Source organism: Amphiura filiformis, chromosome 5 (genome assembly GCF_039555335.1).
Source record: "Amphiura filiformis chromosome 5, Afil_fr2py, whole genome shotgun sequence".
Classification (NCBI taxonomy): Eukaryota; Metazoa; Echinodermata; class Ophiuroidea; order Amphilepidida; family Amphiuridae; genus Amphiura; species Amphiura filiformis.
The window spans coordinates 7,189,431-7,206,861 of NC_092632.1; the positions used below are offsets into that span (position 1 = coordinate 7,189,431).

The 17,431-nt window shown below is 35.4% G+C and overlaps 1 protein-coding gene across 1 annotated transcript in view; it reads right to left on the reverse strand.

Annotated features, from left to right (window-relative positions):
- Positions 1-688: 688 nt before the first annotated feature.
- Positions 689-17,431, reverse strand: part of LOC140152545 (uncharacterized) — a 31,241-nt gene continuing 14,498 nt past the window's right edge. Inside the window, exons 2-7 of the mRNA XM_072174927.1 lie at positions 7,617-7,689; positions 6,954-7,047; positions 5,383-5,652; positions 4,592-4,688; positions 3,887-3,999; positions 689-2,723 (exon numbers count right to left, since the gene is read on the reverse strand). Of these exons, the coding sequence (XP_072031028.1) occupies positions 2,510-2,723; positions 3,887-3,999; positions 4,592-4,688; positions 5,383-5,652; positions 6,954-7,047; positions 7,617-7,689 (861 nt within the window). The 3' untranslated portion in view covers positions 689-2,509. The remainder of the gene's footprint in view (positions 2,724-3,886; positions 4,000-4,591; positions 4,689-5,382; positions 5,653-6,953; positions 7,048-7,616; positions 7,690-17,431) is intronic.

The window sequence follows — 17,431 nt, forward strand, 5'->3', positions numbered from 1 at the left end:
ACAAATTGTAAATACATCATTATAGAGGTCAACTTGCTATATAACTTTTCATCATTGGGTTATCCTTGACATTATTGTGGATAATTATAATGTGTAATTTTCAACTTTTCCTTTTTATTGATTTTGTTTTCGATGGAGTCTCTTGACTGTGTAGTTGGAGGATGAACATCCATTTCATCCTTTTAATAGTGTGTGTGCTGTTGGAGTACTTTTAGGTCAGCAACTTTTGTTATTACTATTTGATATGTCCTTGCCAGGGTGCCAGAGCCAGGCCAGGGCTCCATCTTGTATAATGAATTGTAATCATATTTTATATCACTAAGTCTTTATACTTATAACCTTTGTATGCTTGAATGTGCTGAAATGAAACCGTCCACATTATTAATAGTAACCCAAAGATACCACATGTTTATATTTCCATCTAGATCTTAAGTATATAATATTTTCCTTTGTTGGGGCAACAAAAACACTCCCTGTTCATTTTTTCCAAGTGAGTAGGCCAGTCAAGATTATTTCCTTGGAAGACACTAATTTAACTTAAAAACTTTGTGCAAATATGTTAAAAAGAATTCATTCAAAATAAATCCACAACGGTCAAAAATGGCTGTTTTTACTTGCATGTACAGCTACAAAATAAAATCCCGAAATGTAAAATCTGGGTTGTTGTTTTTTCTTTGTGGCTTTAATTCACTTACTTTTTCAGTAATTTTACAGTGAAAACTCCCACCAGGCTGCAAATTTATTGTGATAATTTTTAGTTTTGGTACATCAAGTATCTCAATGTTGATCATTAACATCAGCTGGCTGATGGGATAAGATCCACTCACAAATTGAAAGCGATGTACAGTATGCTGCCATTATACAAGGACAAAATATTCTCTTTTCACTTTTCTCCACGAATTGAACTTGTGAAACATTTAGTCATGAAAAGCTCTTAGGTTTGTTTTAATAATATGTAAATATTTAAATCCATTTTGCTGGCAAAATAACTATATGCCTTTAATATGACTGATGCTATAATTAGGGTGTCCTTAAAATCTGACAAATACATTATGTACTGATAACATGTCTTAATGTTCTGAAAGCTGTTCAGTGTATGTGATGTGTATCCTGTTTTTTTAAATTTTATAAACAAAAAACAGTAACTAGAATTACGCGATTCGTAATTAAGGTGGCCCCCACACATAGGTGTTTGTAAATTTATATGCAATATGCAAATAAGCTCATTAATATTCATAAATTTGCAAATAACATGACACAAAACTATACAGCACATCAGGCTACAATTTCCAATCCACATACCAAGTTTGTAAAAAAGTATGTAAAAGATTCATGAGAACAATTTGTATGTAATTTGCTTGACATAGACACTTGTGTGTTTACACAACACACAGAGGACATTAAGCCAACACATTCCAAGTATACACTTTGGTTTGAATGAGACCAAGTTGCTTATGACATGACATGATCAAGGGGAATGTCGCTTGTTTTTGAGATATTGGCAAAAACAGTGTTCAAATTCTTTTCAGCCATTGATAAATTGCTCATAACTCGGTAACCAGATGGTCGATTTTGATAGAGTTCACATCAAAATGTAGCATTCGTGAACTACCAGAAAATGATGTAAAAAACTAATTGAAAATTGCCGATATGTGACTCATTCCCCTTAATCATGTCACATATGTGAAGTTGTTTTAGTTATGAATTGATTTACCATTCCAATCTTTATGTAAAATTGTCCTTTCCAGTAATAAGAAATTGCTCCCTTGTAGACCTTTTCTTTGGGAATAAGCTGTATTCAGAAAACTAATGCTATAGGAAAAAACATCACTGTTGAAATATTTAGTGCATACTGCCGAGGTGATATCCTTTTACAGTAAAGACTTATTTTGCTCTGTACTAGTTTTCAAGACGTAATTTATTCATCCATTATTTAAAATATTTTTTAATGGGTAAAAGGACCTTTTGCTTGCATAACGTCCAAAAGGGCCCTTTCCTCATAGGATATTTGCAATTTGCCTGAATAAGTATAAACAACATAGCAAAATGATTGATACTCATCAAGTTTCAGTGATTATATCATGTCATATTCTAGTATATCCAAATGACACATAAGATAATGACCCGATCTGCCGCTCAATGAAATCCTAAGTCTTTGAAAAAAATAAAAAACTTGTTATCTCAACTGTTGTATTCTATTGGTTGAACAATCTCATTTTGATACAGGGTATATTATATAAGCACATAAAATATGTTTGCATATTGAATTTGACTCTTTTAGATTCTTTCTGAGAATCTTTTACTTTCTGTGAACCATAATTACATCATGGTGTTTCCAACCATAAGAAAAACAAACACATCTTGGTAGGCCAGGTCTAGCGTGAAAGATCCATGAAGAATGTCATTCATCACACACAATAATTCCTTATGTTGCTTGCTTCATCAGTAAAAAAGATGTTGAATTCTCAAATCTATAACACACAATTGTTGTTGATTCCATAGGCTGTTACTACGTGTCATAATCATCTTCATCATCATCATAGTTATTGCCAGCATTAGATGCTGTTGGCATTTGATATAGTCCCATACCAACTGATGATGAGGTAGATGCATTACTAGGGGCTGTTGGTACTTGAAATGTTGGCATGGTTGGTAGCCCAAATGATGGTTGCTGTGGTAGGTGCTTGTGACTTGCATGTCCTGCTGCATGTGGGTGTCTTTGCCTAAAATTGAAGAAATAAAAACATTAATTAATTGGATAAAAGCATTACGATAGGGGGTGCAGTACATTAGTGCTTTATACTTGTTCATTGCATTAGGTTTATACAGGCTCGTTTATATTTCAGCGTAATTACAATTACATTAAGTTGCGGTAAATGACTGTAAAAAAAATCAATTCTGCTTCCCACTGAAAATTGCAAGTCAAATACAGGTCAAACCATGCAGAACAATGCATGCAGTAGCTTGCGGTGACTTGTGACAGTTAAAAACATCACACTGCACCTTGATGCAACTTCGCCATACACAGAAAGTGCCTCCTTTTCACAAACAATTTGTATTTAAAGAAGGTCATTATCTCAGTTTGCAAATCAAACCTGTTAAGCATACTTACAAACCTTATTCAATATCACAGGTGAAATAAATAACTTTTCTACCAGGACTCTGTTTGGGAAAAAAAGTGAGTCCTGGTTCATAGTTCAATAGCCTCCATTCAACAACAGCTCAAATTCTGACTCCACACTGCTGAGAAACCCTATTTTTATTCACAATTTCCTACTCCTGTGTATCTTTACCTGTATGGGGTGACAGGCTAAGGACAAAAGTGTAGCTTTGTGTTGTTCAGAATACCTTCATTATCAGCGGCTTGTATATATGCAGCTGAACACAATAATTTTTGTTTTAACCATGTTTGTAGCTCTGCGAATCACTGCAGTAGTGCAGTACAGTACAGTACTTCAGTAAATCAAGTTGGATTGTGTACACATTTTAGTGTACTACATTATAAACATGCAGTGTAGTGGTAATTTTCTTCCTGCATTGCAACAATGCACTGCAGTGCTGCGAATAAATGAACATCAGTGTTGAATTCCCATATAATAAATCTGTAGACCCTTTTGATGATCCCAAAACTTCAGAGGCTAGTGCTACTACTGTTATTTTTAATTCTTGGACAAGAGAAATGTGTGTCTTTCTGCATGTGTGTAATGACTGCATACTTTTGCAGAAGCTCCAGCCTTTGCAACCGGCTGCTTAGTAACAACATTTTGTGGTATGATTGGTTGATTTTTTTTCAAGTCGTGCATAGTTAATAACATCATACACTTTTGGGACGCACTTTCCAATATACATGTCGCATATGAGAATTAAATGCAGCAGAGATAATTACCTTGAATCTTGAGATAATGTTGACTGTGATAAGGCTGGTACTGAATATGACATAGATGAATTGCTATCTACTGAAAGTTTAACTGCATCCTCGTTATCTGTAAAATCAGAATCCTGAAAGAAAACACAGTACAAAATCTATCAAGTATAATAATTACTAATGTCAAACATCTCAAAATGCTATCATCAATTTATCAGAAACTATTTTATCTATGTTGATATATAATTTAGTTTATTTCCCATACTGGTTTCATATGTGACATGTCATGTTAAAAGGAGACACTTTTGGGCAGGTTATCAATTTTGAGGTTTTTACATATCTTAAATATAGAGATATTTTGCTCCACAATGCCGTTTTCCCTAATGAAATCAGACATTCCTAAGCGAAGATATTGAGTTCGTAAGTTATGGTATTATAAAATTGGAAATTGAGATATCGGCCTTTAAAAATATTATTGAAAATGTTGAGAGTATGAATTAACAAGAAAAATGTCTCAAAAAATACAAGATGCCAGTTATATTCCGGTCTAAAACTATCAGACAATATTCTAAACATTAATAACATCACAAATTCGCAACAAAACCAAATTGTGAAAAAATCTCCCCCGGGCAGATTTTTGGCTATTTCTCCATTTGCGATCCTGCCCAAAAGTGTCTCCTTTTGACATGACACGTCACATATTCTACCACAATTTTTTACATATACCTCTGATGTGGTTCTGTCTTCCGATGACTGTGCAATTATTTTGCGATTTTTACTTCTGCTAGGGCCTGCTACATCTTCTGCTCTCTCCTTTCTTGGTCTGTAGCAAAAATAATGTGAAAAATGGAAAGTAACAAAACTTGTGCTACCAAATGGATGGAAATAATTATCATTATCAATTAAAACCAACCATCAATTATCCCTAACTTTCTGTTTGGTGTACATATACAACTTGGACTCAAAGTGACGGGTAGCTTTTTAGTTTCGGTCACATGCCGCAAAATTTGTGTCTCTCTGTGTAATTTTGTTTTCTGTGCAATTCATTTCTTTCCACCCAAATTTTTGCAATAGATGGCTAAAGCTTGGGGATTTCATTCCATATTATTTAGAGCTTTTAAGAAGTGTAAACGTAAATTTGTTTATTATGGCAAAGGGATTCAATTGGAGAAATGCGTACATTTGGAAATGGCACTACCAGATCTTATCCCATGCAATTAAGCCCTGCAGAGAAAAGCAATTTCCATGATGACACTGGCTGGAAACATTCAGGCTATTATTTCAAGTTTGTGCCAAACATGCGTCGTCCTGATAGTACATATTCAGCTGTGGATTGAACATGTTATCAACTACCGGTACTTGTGTATTGATTGAAATGATTATTGCACTCAAAGCAAGTGTGGAACACATCTATATACCAAGTTTCAACTGCACTTTTGAGACTCTATATTACATAAAACGTAATTTAAAAACAAAATATCCAATTGGGAGAGCATTACCACCCCTTGTGTTCTTACCTGCCTCTCCGCCTCTTTGTAACCTGTCCTTCAGAGTAACTTGATGAACTTGCTGTACTACTACTTCTACTAAATCCTCGCTCACGTTCCCCACCTGCAGCAGGTGGGCGGTGCCTGTTATTACTAGCTACTGATGATGATGATGATGCTGCTGCTGATGGGAGGTGGTTGGTCTCTCCATCTTCCTCCTCTCCTTGAGCTATGTCAGGAACATTTTCAACCAAATCCTTCAAAAAGTCGAAGGTGCTCTCACTCTGGATGCATTGTTTACTGGTGAAGAAGCACATTAGTGTGGTGTTCAATTAGCTTCACAATTGATTTGTGTGAATGTCAGGTTTGTGGGTGGGGTGGTGTAGGCAACCTAAACCTCATCCTACAGAGAGATTGTTCTGCTTATCATGTGTAAGTATGTAGGTATCAACAGTAAATCTTGAAATACTGGGGGAACCATTGAAAATCTGATTTTTCTATACTCTTGAACAGGGAAGGGAAGATCCTGAAGCTAGGATTACTCTTGAAAATGTACAGGTCTTTCCTGGTTTACCTGCCTGATATCTTAATCAAACCCAAAATCTACATTTTGCTAAAAACCAACAAAATATATACACTAAGTCAAAAAAGAAACTTATAATTTTTCACAAGGTCGTATCTTAAAATCCTGTCGATCAAAATTAACAAAAATTACACACAGGATTGCCTCAATACTCTACTCTAAACACATGTCAGTAACCAAGCAGTTGTCCAACTGACACAATAGCAAAATGCACTGATATGGAACAGCTTCCTGGACCACATTCACAGCCCTATTGACACCTAGCAAACGAAATCTGTGAGAATGGCATCTTGAATCACAGGTCACAAACTTACCAACCGATACAAACAGATCACAAACTTACCAGGATCATTATGTCACATGTCCATACAAATAATGAAGTCCTTTAGTAACGGTCCACCGTGCGCTTGCACGCATGCTGTGCACCTGCTTCTCATGCTTCCAACCAAGTTCCTGATGATATCCTGGGAAGATTGCCCTATACTTCCCGCTACTAAAGGACTTCATTATTTGTTTGGACATGTGACATGATGATCCTGGTAAGTTTGTTTTGACTCTCTTTAATGTTTTTAACTTAATGTTGTTAAAATTGTTGGATGTGACCTGTGATTCAAGATGCCATTCTCACAGATTTCTTTTGCTGGATGGCAATAGGGCTGCGAATGTGGTCTAGGAAGGTGTTCCATATCAGTGCATTTTGCGGTTGTGTCAGTTGGCCAACTGATTGGTTACTAACATGTGTTTAGAGTAGAGTATTGAGGCAATCCTGTGTGTAATTTTGGTTAATTTTGATGGACAGGATTTTAAGATATGACCTTGTGAAATATTATAAGTATCTTTTTTGGCTTAGTGTAGTATGTATTACATCATGTTTGAGCATACTAAGAACCCCAAATACCAAATATTGTACTCAGTACTATACATAGCAGTCAGGTTTGCTTTTGACCTAGTTCTTCAAACTGTTTAACTGGTCAGTAGCCAGTTAGGCTTGTTTCTTATCCATACATCTTTTACTTACATATGTGCTGTTGTCATGGTTTTAGCATTTCTTGCTACTGTTTGGTGTGACGACTTAATGATCAAGGACTCCAAGAAGATTTCTAATGCTTTAGCTGTGTTCATTTGTATAGTTAAGGGAAACATGTCATGAGAGTTACCATATAATGTTACTTGCTACACACTTCTATAATTAATGAGAGTTCCAAGTACCCAGTAATTAAATCTTGAGCTGTCAATAAAGATAATCAACCCAGTCAAATGGATACATCACAATGTTTAACTTTATATCGAGTATGGTTAATGGTGTAATTACAATTTGCTCTCCTCCTGTTAGAATATTTGGAATATATTCAAAGTACCCAATCTGGTATCGCCAATCACAAATGCCATGGGTCCCAGGGTCTGACCATATACCTGACCTGTTGGGTTATTTTACCAACTTGATCATCCAGGTATCTGTGCATGAAAGTGACATCATCACACATCACTACTTACTTTCAGTTTTGGTGTCAGAAGACTTTCTTCTGAATCATCTTTAACATGCTTATACCTTTATTACCTTGTCTTGAGGATTTAATTCTAAGAATAAAATCTAAAAATATTTGCCCAAGATGTTTCAGGATGGGGCAGTTTTGGGAAGGCCAATGCCCCCACTACACCACCACTCAGAATAAAAGGATACATATGAGAACTGGTACAGGAGCTGCTACTTTTCCAACGTCTTCATCTGTTTGCATAATCTTCTTGATGCGAGCCTGTATGTACACAACAAAAACATAAAGTAGTAAATTGAAAAGACTGTTACTGAGTTAAAAGTTAGCCATGCCCCCAATCGAAGTGAAAACTTGGAAAAATCCCATTGAAAATAGCAGAAAACTCTGGTGGCCCCCACAAGGTGTCAGCCAGAGAGCCATCCACCCGCTTTTGGATGGGCAACATCAAAAGTAGATTGGTGGTAAAACCATCAACCCGTCGTATGGACGGGTCAGCAAAATCCCCAATGAGATTTGTATAGTATGGAAAGAAAATTTAGTTTGAATTATTTTCACCTTTATTTCCTCTATTCAGATCAAATGTGAGTGGACACTACGAATGAGCCGTAAACTCGGCAAATTGCATTCTGAGTTACAGTGTAAAATATATGTGAAGGTCGTATTCATAGGTATCTCAATTCGGCGCAACAAGTACCTCATCAAACACTGTTTAAAACCAATCAATAATCCTATTGCTGAAGAGGATAATAAGCTTCTACCTATTTCTATAGAATAGTTCTTGTTCTGCCTCCGCCAGGAGGTAGTTTGTTTTGAAATTGACACCTAAAATGCCGCACATTGCGCGGCATGTAGGCCGATTGTACAAATTTATATTCTGACAAGTACTCTAATTTCCGCCAAATATCGAGAGCCCAATATATATCCCCCACCTCTCTGCGCCATACATAAATTCGCCTATCGCCATTTCCGAATGTTCAAAAAGGTAATCATGCTTCCTCGGCATGTGCAATAAATTAGCATTAAAATTAATCTTATTCTATAGGGATTCTAGAAACACCTAGCACGTGGGCGCCAATGGTGCGGGTCTATCAAGTTCATGAATTATGCATTAGAATTTTTTCAAACTCATATGTTAGAGAATTGAAGACCGAATTAAAAAGACTAGCTTGCGTATGCATTCCTGTAAACCATACCAAAAATGTCATACTTTTCAGTTCAGCAACTAATCACAGCGGGACTTTGTCATGACGTCAGACGCAAACTAGTCTTTTGTTAATTCGGTCTTTAATTATAGGTTGTAGCCTCAGCGCTCATCAGCAGCTTTATCGTTGAAGGCAAGATGGAAAACAGTTATGCTGTGACAATGGGAATACACATCAAACAAGGTTTAATTTCATGATTACATGAAATCTGATTATCAATGGAAAAACTTTGGCTGGAGAAGTTGAAACTGACGTTCATGGCGACACTTTGGATGTGATTATTTGACATCATGGATTGTTTTGTGCAAAATTTGAGGTATTTTTTGTGCCATTTAATACGCGGTGAGTCAGCAGGCCGACTGGCATGCATGCTAGGCTCGACTAGGCCGCAATCATCGTGCATGCGTGTCTACATCATAATAATAGGTTGAAATGATGGGATTGAAAAGACCGGCTAGCTATACTTTGATCAGCTCGTAATCGGCGGGAATTTTAACATCGCGGATTAATATCAATATATCATATTTAGAGAATTGTCTTGTGACACCTCGCCAGAAAAATCATAATTTATTAATTCAAGTCCTATAGGCCTACTTGTCTACTTTCTTTATCATGCACATTGTAGATCTTCCAGATGAACAATATCACTCTTAACACGGACCTACTTTTTCGGCGTAGTGGTAAAAGCCTAACAATTCCCGCCGATTACGAGCTGATCAAAGTATATTTGATTTCTCTGCATACGAGATGTATGTGCTGTAGTGCCGTGTTCAACGTACACACGGCATGTCATGATCATGATGATGTTTGCAATGTATGGTATGATACGCCTAGCCGCGCCTATGGCCGGCTTCATTGCTGTACTAAAGTATTGCAATTTTATTGCGTTGATATAATTCGAATAATTCGTTTTAAAGTATTTGCTTCCCCAATTCCCATGCGTGGTTGGTCATGTTGGTGGTATGTAGGCCTATGTCAGTTTTTACATTCTACTGAGTACTGTTGCAATATTTTTGCATGCATATACCCATGACCGTTTCAAGACTATGACTGAGAAATTTGCTTTTTGTTTATAAAATAAAATGCAAGAATCATCTTTCCCCACACAATACTTCTTACAAACAAGGTGTTGATATTGGCCCTTTCGATGCAAAACAAAGCACAAATGAAGGAAAGAAAACAAAACAATAATGTTTTTGATTTTTTTTATTCAATTACACATAGGCCTATACAAAAAAAAAGTAATGGCCTATGAAGACTCCCCCTAAATATAATAATATTATTTTAGTCCTGAATACAAAATATAATAAACAAGCATAAAAGAATCTGATACAAAAATGTGTTACTCTGAAACGTTACAATCGTAATTTTCAGTCAAAAAATCCACAAGAAATGACTCTTGATACAACTTAGGCCTATATTTAAAAAACAGAAACGGCTGCCTGCATCTGGAACTCTTCATATCTGAAAGTTTGAAGGTCTTATTTCATACATCAGAATTATCTGCAAGATTGCAAGATGGCTTTAGGTGACCGTGGCCCTATTGGCTAATGCACAAATTTAGATTTTCTTTCTATTTAAATAATACTATAGTATGTTAAAACTTATGCCCTGTAGATTACATTCGGTTCTTGAGATATGGCCTGTCAAAATGGTGCGAAACCAAAACAAAAAATTGGCAACAACTTTCTTTTTATTTTCTATATTTTGACAAGTCCAGTTGCCAGATGATTTTCTAATTCATGCATGAATTATGCAAAGTAAAGATTTCAGATAATCAGATACAATTAAAAGAGCTATGGTAGGCCTACTGAGGCATGGTACACGGGGTAGAACACACACTATACTACAAAATTACGGTTGCGTTTTGGCAAATTTCAATTTGCATAATTAATTAGGGCCACTTATTAGAAAAGTTGATTAGGGCCCTAATTAATTATGCAAATGGAAATTTGCCAAAGGCATCCATTTTATTTTGTAGCCGATCTGAACATTTTACTTTGTATAATTCTTGCATATATAAATAGAAAATAAGGCCTACCTGACAACATTGCATAACAAAATAAAAGAAAGTTGTTGCCAACTTCTTGGTTACGTGCCATTTTGACAGGCCATATTTTGGTAACTGAATATCCGATTAAAATAAAAAATTTCAGTTTTGTAATCAGGAGAGAATGGGCTCACATATTTCAATCAGACAAAAATCTATATCCAATAGCGTTACCTTAAAGCTAGCATTATAAGTGTCTCCTTAACTAATAACAAAAGCTGCCCACTGGTATCTTGGAGGCATTGTCTTTTTTAAAGACATTTCTTGTATTTGTTTGCTTTGGCTAAATTCTGTTCAAGTGGTGGATAACAAAGCATTGTATTTTGTCTAGGTATGTATGACCAACAATTAACAATGAGAGGACATTCATGAACCTCATTGACTTGGGGATGATTTGAAATGACCACCAATTATGACTGTTTGATATTTATTACCAGAAATACAATTTTGTTGAAGGAACAGAGTTCAACAAACCATAATCCCGCTTCTGGATATCGTTTGAAGTCAAATGATATACCAATTTAAAGCTTATGATATATATTTTCTAAACATAAAGTAAAGCAAAATTGACCGGGGGCCAACTTTATGGCTGATTCGTGGTGTCCAGTCACATATGAATATAATATTATAGCTAGCTATGAAAATAATATAACATTTAAAATACCTTGGAGTCTTTTTAGTGTTTAAGTTCTGAGTGCAATGACTTATCATTCAAGTCAAGTTCAATTCAGTGGCACACATGTAGGCACACATGTAGGAAAAAAGCTTAAGCCATATTATAACAATTTTTTTTGTAATGTACTTTAGTCAATAAAGATACTCTGCAAAAATCAAAAATCAAGACTTTAAAGGTGCTGTAGTTTTGTCAAAAACTGAGATTTTGAATAAAACGATGGAACCGGCGTTTTATTATTACGATGCAAATATTACACGTATGCACAGTACGTTACACGGCGTGCAGGATACACAGACACACACCCGAGGATCTTACCGTGACATACAACCGCAAGGAGTAACATGCATGGGCGCTAGTGGTAAATTCCAATTTTCTATGCTTTACCTCACTTGTTCGGCTCAAAATTAAAAGGGACATCTGACAGTAAAAGCTAACATTTTATGGAAAATAAATACTTATGGTCGCATGTCACAAGTTGGTACCGGTACCCCAAAAAAGGTGGGAGGTGTTACAATTTTTCGAATGTAGGCGAATGAAAAATGTCATATTGAACCAACCCCTTGTCCTATTGAGCTACTTTGGGTCTCATTTTAAAGCTAAAGAACAGGGCTAAAACTGTGTAAACTAGTACTGAAAAGTGAGTCAAACTAAATAAATGGCATCAGCTGGAATTGAAAATTAATGGGGTGGAGGAGCACATGGATCAAGAGCACATGGATCAGGAGTACTATTAGCATAGGAAAATGTAAGATTTCCAAAGTGTTGGTTCGAATAAATTATTGTATCTTCATAACCCCTTGTCATATTGAGCTTTTCAATGTCTCATTTTAGAGCCAATTACTCAAAGAAACAATTCAAGATTGACTTCAAATTGATCAATTTCATATTCCATATTCAGGAACTGCCTTTTGAAAATTAGAAAAGAGCTGTAGAATGCTCTTCTGGTCTCTTCAAGAAGAGCTTTAGAAGAGTTGTTTGCATAAAGAATTTAATGAGTCAGCTGGAGGAGCTATAAACCGCTCTTGCAAATGCAACTTAAGAAGAGCTGTAGAGGAGTGATTGCTCTCACTCCTCTCAAACGGCAGTCCCTGCATATTAGTTTCTCATTGCCGGTACATTTTGTACCACGGGTTGCCTCTAAATGCACAGAAGTCAATGCAATCACATGCAAAAACGGCAAAGGTCCATACATTTGTATCTCCTTTAAAATTCACTGTACTATCATGATAAATGTATGTATTTTCTGAAAGGAAATTAGACAAGGAACCTCCAATTTTTGCATTATGAAAATGGTAGGAAGTAGTGTTGGGAAAATATGAATGATTAATTTAATTTTAATCAAAAATATCAACTTTTTTTGGCGCACCCTGTATATCGTGAACATGATTACATTTTAAAAAAAGAGTGAGACTGATGCACCACTATGTTGTAAACATATCCTAGCACATTGGACAAAATCCAACTTCAGACATTTGTTGTGGGGTATTTTATGTGAATAAGGTCCAATTTGAGAAAAACGCATTTGAAAATTTTGATTTACATTGCAGCATATGGGCTAATTAGTTATTAATTAGGCAATTACGCCAAAACAATAAATTTTGAGGTAAAAATGGTATGAGATGTTGTAGTTTTACAATATATATATTAAAAAGTTTTTTTTGTGACCATTTTGACCATGTAAGGCCAAATAAAAAAAATAAACATGTTTCACGTCCCCTCCCGCTTCCTTTTTTGAGGTTTCTTCAATTTAAATATTTTTTGAAATTCAGTTATAACTTTTCAAAAAAATATGTAGAGGTGCTTTCTATAGCCTTGCTAATACACAAGAAACACTTTAGTTTTGTGATAGTAAGAGGGGGCATATCTCTCAGAACAACAAATAAAAAAAGGCCTCCTCCTTGTTCCAGACATTATTGTATATCAGTTCTAATTATGGGTATTTACACTGATTTTGCGATTAAAAATAAAAATAAAAAAAAAAGCCCCTCTTCCTCCTCTTATTCAAAAACCCGGACGTGTCACATGTTTTTCATTTTACTTGGCCTAACACAAAATGGACCACCTCATGACACGCGACCTAATCTATTTTTACAGAAATGTTATAATATTGCTTTAAAGGGGCACTTCGAGATCCACAGCCTCATCCCCCACTTTTCTCAAAAAAAGTTGAGATTTTTATATCACTGGAATACTCTGGCTACATAATGTTTATGTACAAAATATTTCTTGCAGATTAATTCGTTTAGCAAAGATATCGCGAAATTTTAATTTCGTTCTGGTGCACCAGAACGAAATTACAACGTATTGTCTATGGAGCCGTGTAATACACATAATCATGCATAACTCGCAAACGCAAAATCGGAATCAACTGAAATTTTGGGAATATGGTTTTTTCGTGGATATGTACTGAAAAATGTCATAAAAAGAGGATGCTAGGATCACGAAATACTCCTTTAATTAGTTTTTCATATGGACTAATACTTGATCTGCTGAAACTTGGCAAGATATTTTAGTTGCTTGTGAATTTTAAGCAATGGTGGTCATGTATACTTATCAGTTATGTATCCAACTTTTGGATATATGCAAACCTGCCAAATTTAGTATCTATGTACTGGTACCCAGAATATTGGACCCAAAATATTTTTTGGATTATTATTATTATTATTATTATATGACAACACGCCCTTGAGGTGAACACAAAGCTCCGCGTATGCAGGCCTCGAAATAAGCCAGAATTTCTGAGGGCCATTTGGGCCCTTGACCTTAAATGTTTGATGGCCCTCACAAATTTTTGTGGGCCCGAATTTATCAGTCTGTTGCTATGCAGGGCCTAGATTTCGTCTTGGTTTGCGAGAATCAAAATCCATCATAGTCACTGCACTTATACTGTATGATACAATGAGAGAAGTTGATTCTCGCAACCAAATCTTACAAGTCATTACGAGAATCGATTCTGTGATTCTCGTCGAAATCTAGGCCCTGCTATGATTGTGAGATGATTGATTCAGCAAATCAGAACCCTATTTCCGTGTATACGCTCTGCACGCTCTCAAAATGTTGGATCTGGATGATTGAGTCGGTAGCTTCAACTAGTAAAAGTCATACTATCGCCAACTTATTATTGTTCTGTCTGCATGTCTAAAAACTGTAATTACTATACCTCATAAATATTCATTAGGTAATCCAGACATCTTATTGGTTAATAAAACCTGCGTCAGAATACGGTATTTTGACTACCGTGCTTCCCCGCACCTGTGCAATTACGCGCACGTAGTGAAAACTTCCGCACCCCTACTAGTACTACCACACTGTGTCTCGACACCGCGCGTCGCTGTTCTTTCAGACATATCATTATGCTACACAACGGCGATTCTGCTCATGCGTTTATCGTGAAAATGGCGTCTGCTGCGGTTATTTTGCTGAGATTACCGATGGATAATAACACACAAATTTGACGTTTTATGAAACAAAATGTTATTTATGAAATGTTAAAAATAAAATTAGAATAATATAGACCTGTCAAAATGTAACATTACGGTTTAGCTACCTGGAGACTTTTTTTCAGCTCCGACCGGCGATTAGTTGAGAATCGACGGTCATTATTTTCCCTAACTTTACTCTTGCAGCTGGTATTCCTTATCAATAACACCATATGCAGCCGCGCCCCGAGGCATTTGACTGGATAGTAAACTCGATGTCTAGACGATGCACTAATTGTTGTGCTGACCATGAAGTGAAAAAGTTACGCACTGCAGATAGTTCTCAGTAAATAATTCAAACAAACAAATTATTATAATAATAAATATCAATCTGAAATACATGCAATGCATTTCAATTAATGTGGCATTTTCTTCTTTGAAATGATCAACAACCCACAATAAACACAAATACTCCCCTTTACGATGCATCACAATAATAGTAATAATCATATTAATGCGCGTCAATGAATGTAAACAGTTCACCAACAACATGATCGATCATCGAAGTTGCAACATTATTCTTCGCGGCAGAATTCAGACGTACTGTGATTGAAACTTCAATTTTTGCCTGCAAATTATATACTTTTCTGTGAGTATGATTCTTTATGTACACTAAAATTTGATTGTATTAAAGAGTAAAGACCGACTGGATGATATTATTTATTGGCTAGAACTTCGAAAGATGCTTCAACTTTCATGACACCTGAATCTTGAATCGTAGTAAAACATGTGTGTATTGGCACAGTGCCATTGTCATCGCATCATAAATGCTTTTTGAAGTACATTGTAAATATTAGGCTACATGCTGTAACATGCATGCATGCAATGATCCGACTTTTTTTCTGAAATGGAATGGAGTTTGCCAATGCTTCTAAAATCATTGGACTAGTTTTTTAAGACGAATTCGAGAGCAAGCATAAAAATACGTCAGTGATGATACTACACACTCAAAAATGTCCATGCACGCTTCGACCCCTCACTGTACTTTGGTAGTGGATAAATGTTTTGACTAGACTCTAACTCAGGGAAAATAATTAACACAAATTCACATGAAGCTGATATTTTGCAATGGACAGATATTTTTAGGCCTACTATAATATAGTTGAGACTTGTAACAAGCTTATTTTTTTAACACCATTCTTGTTTTCTTTTCTTTTTTTCATTTCTCACAGGTCCAGAATACCATATCAAGCTATACACATGTATCAGAGATGTATGTCAATGCAAATACCATTTAGTTGGAACCAATATAGACTATGCAGGTGTTTGTGGGTTTTAATTCATTTGACACAAGAAATTGAGGAGCAACAATGAATTCTTGATTAGAAATGATCAAAATACTCGTCTAGCTGTGAAGTGTGAACGTTAGAGGAAATTTCCTGCAGGATTTTACTGGATGGATCTTTAATATTGTACTTGATATTGAGAGTTTCCGTGAGAGTTGAGGTCTAATCGAGGATTCATACACAAATAACACAAACCATAGGCCTACTTGATGCACAGATTAAAATGCACAGATGAACATTTCAAAAGGACACTACGGTAATATCAGAACTGCATGAGAACAATTTATATTTGATTAATTAATACTAATTACAAAAAAATTGTGTCTAAAAAACTCTGTTCTATATAGGGCCTACGCCCGCCCAGGTTCTATGGATGGACAGACAGACAGACTGGTTCGGTCAATCTGGATTTTTTTTCCTTCTGGAAGTGGCTATATGATCCCAAAAATATTGATTTAAAAAAAAAAAAACTTTCGGTAAAAATTAACACTTACGCCAAAATATGACTGTTTTTGAATTCTAATTCATTTAAAAAAATCCAAAAGGCTAAATCTGGGTTGTTCGGGCTGTAGAACGGGTTTTTTCGTAGTACACTCCAGGTGAATTTTAAAGGAAATGTTACCAATGAGTTGATATTTTTTATATGTACTGTAAAACACTTAAATTTCACGAGGTATTTAATTTTGCGAGGACCTGAAATTTGTGAAATTAAATCCCATGTGAAATATAAAATTCACATTGAAACTAACAGTAAATCTTCTGGATTCATGATTTAAATCCCTCAAAATATCCTGCATTTTCTCAATTTGCGAAATAAAGTACCCGCGAAATTTAAGTGTTTTACAATATGCATATTTAAACTCAGGGCCAGGACTTTTGAGTACGGTATATACATGTAGTATGAGATCTAAATGAAATATCAAATTTTTGATAAATTCTGTAAATCTTTCGCAAAGAGAGCGTGGAATTTAAGATCAGAATTGAAGACCATTGACAACTAATAATTGTGCTAAATTCTGCGTTGCTTGTTTAATATAATCTATTATTGTATATTATATAATATTTTTATTACCGTAAACCCACTTCAAGTCAACTTGGGTTGAGGTAGTTGTGTGTTTTCCTCATTCATTTGTCATTCAATATACATGTATTTCTTTTGCTGTACAACAAGTTTTACTTTTTGACTTGTGCAATTTAAGTCACCTTATGTGTAATTTACTTTGTTTCCTTTAATATCATGTTTATGAACGCACCGCCGGATTGGCGTGTGCCACTGTTACAAAAGTGTATGTTCTAATAAATAAATAAAA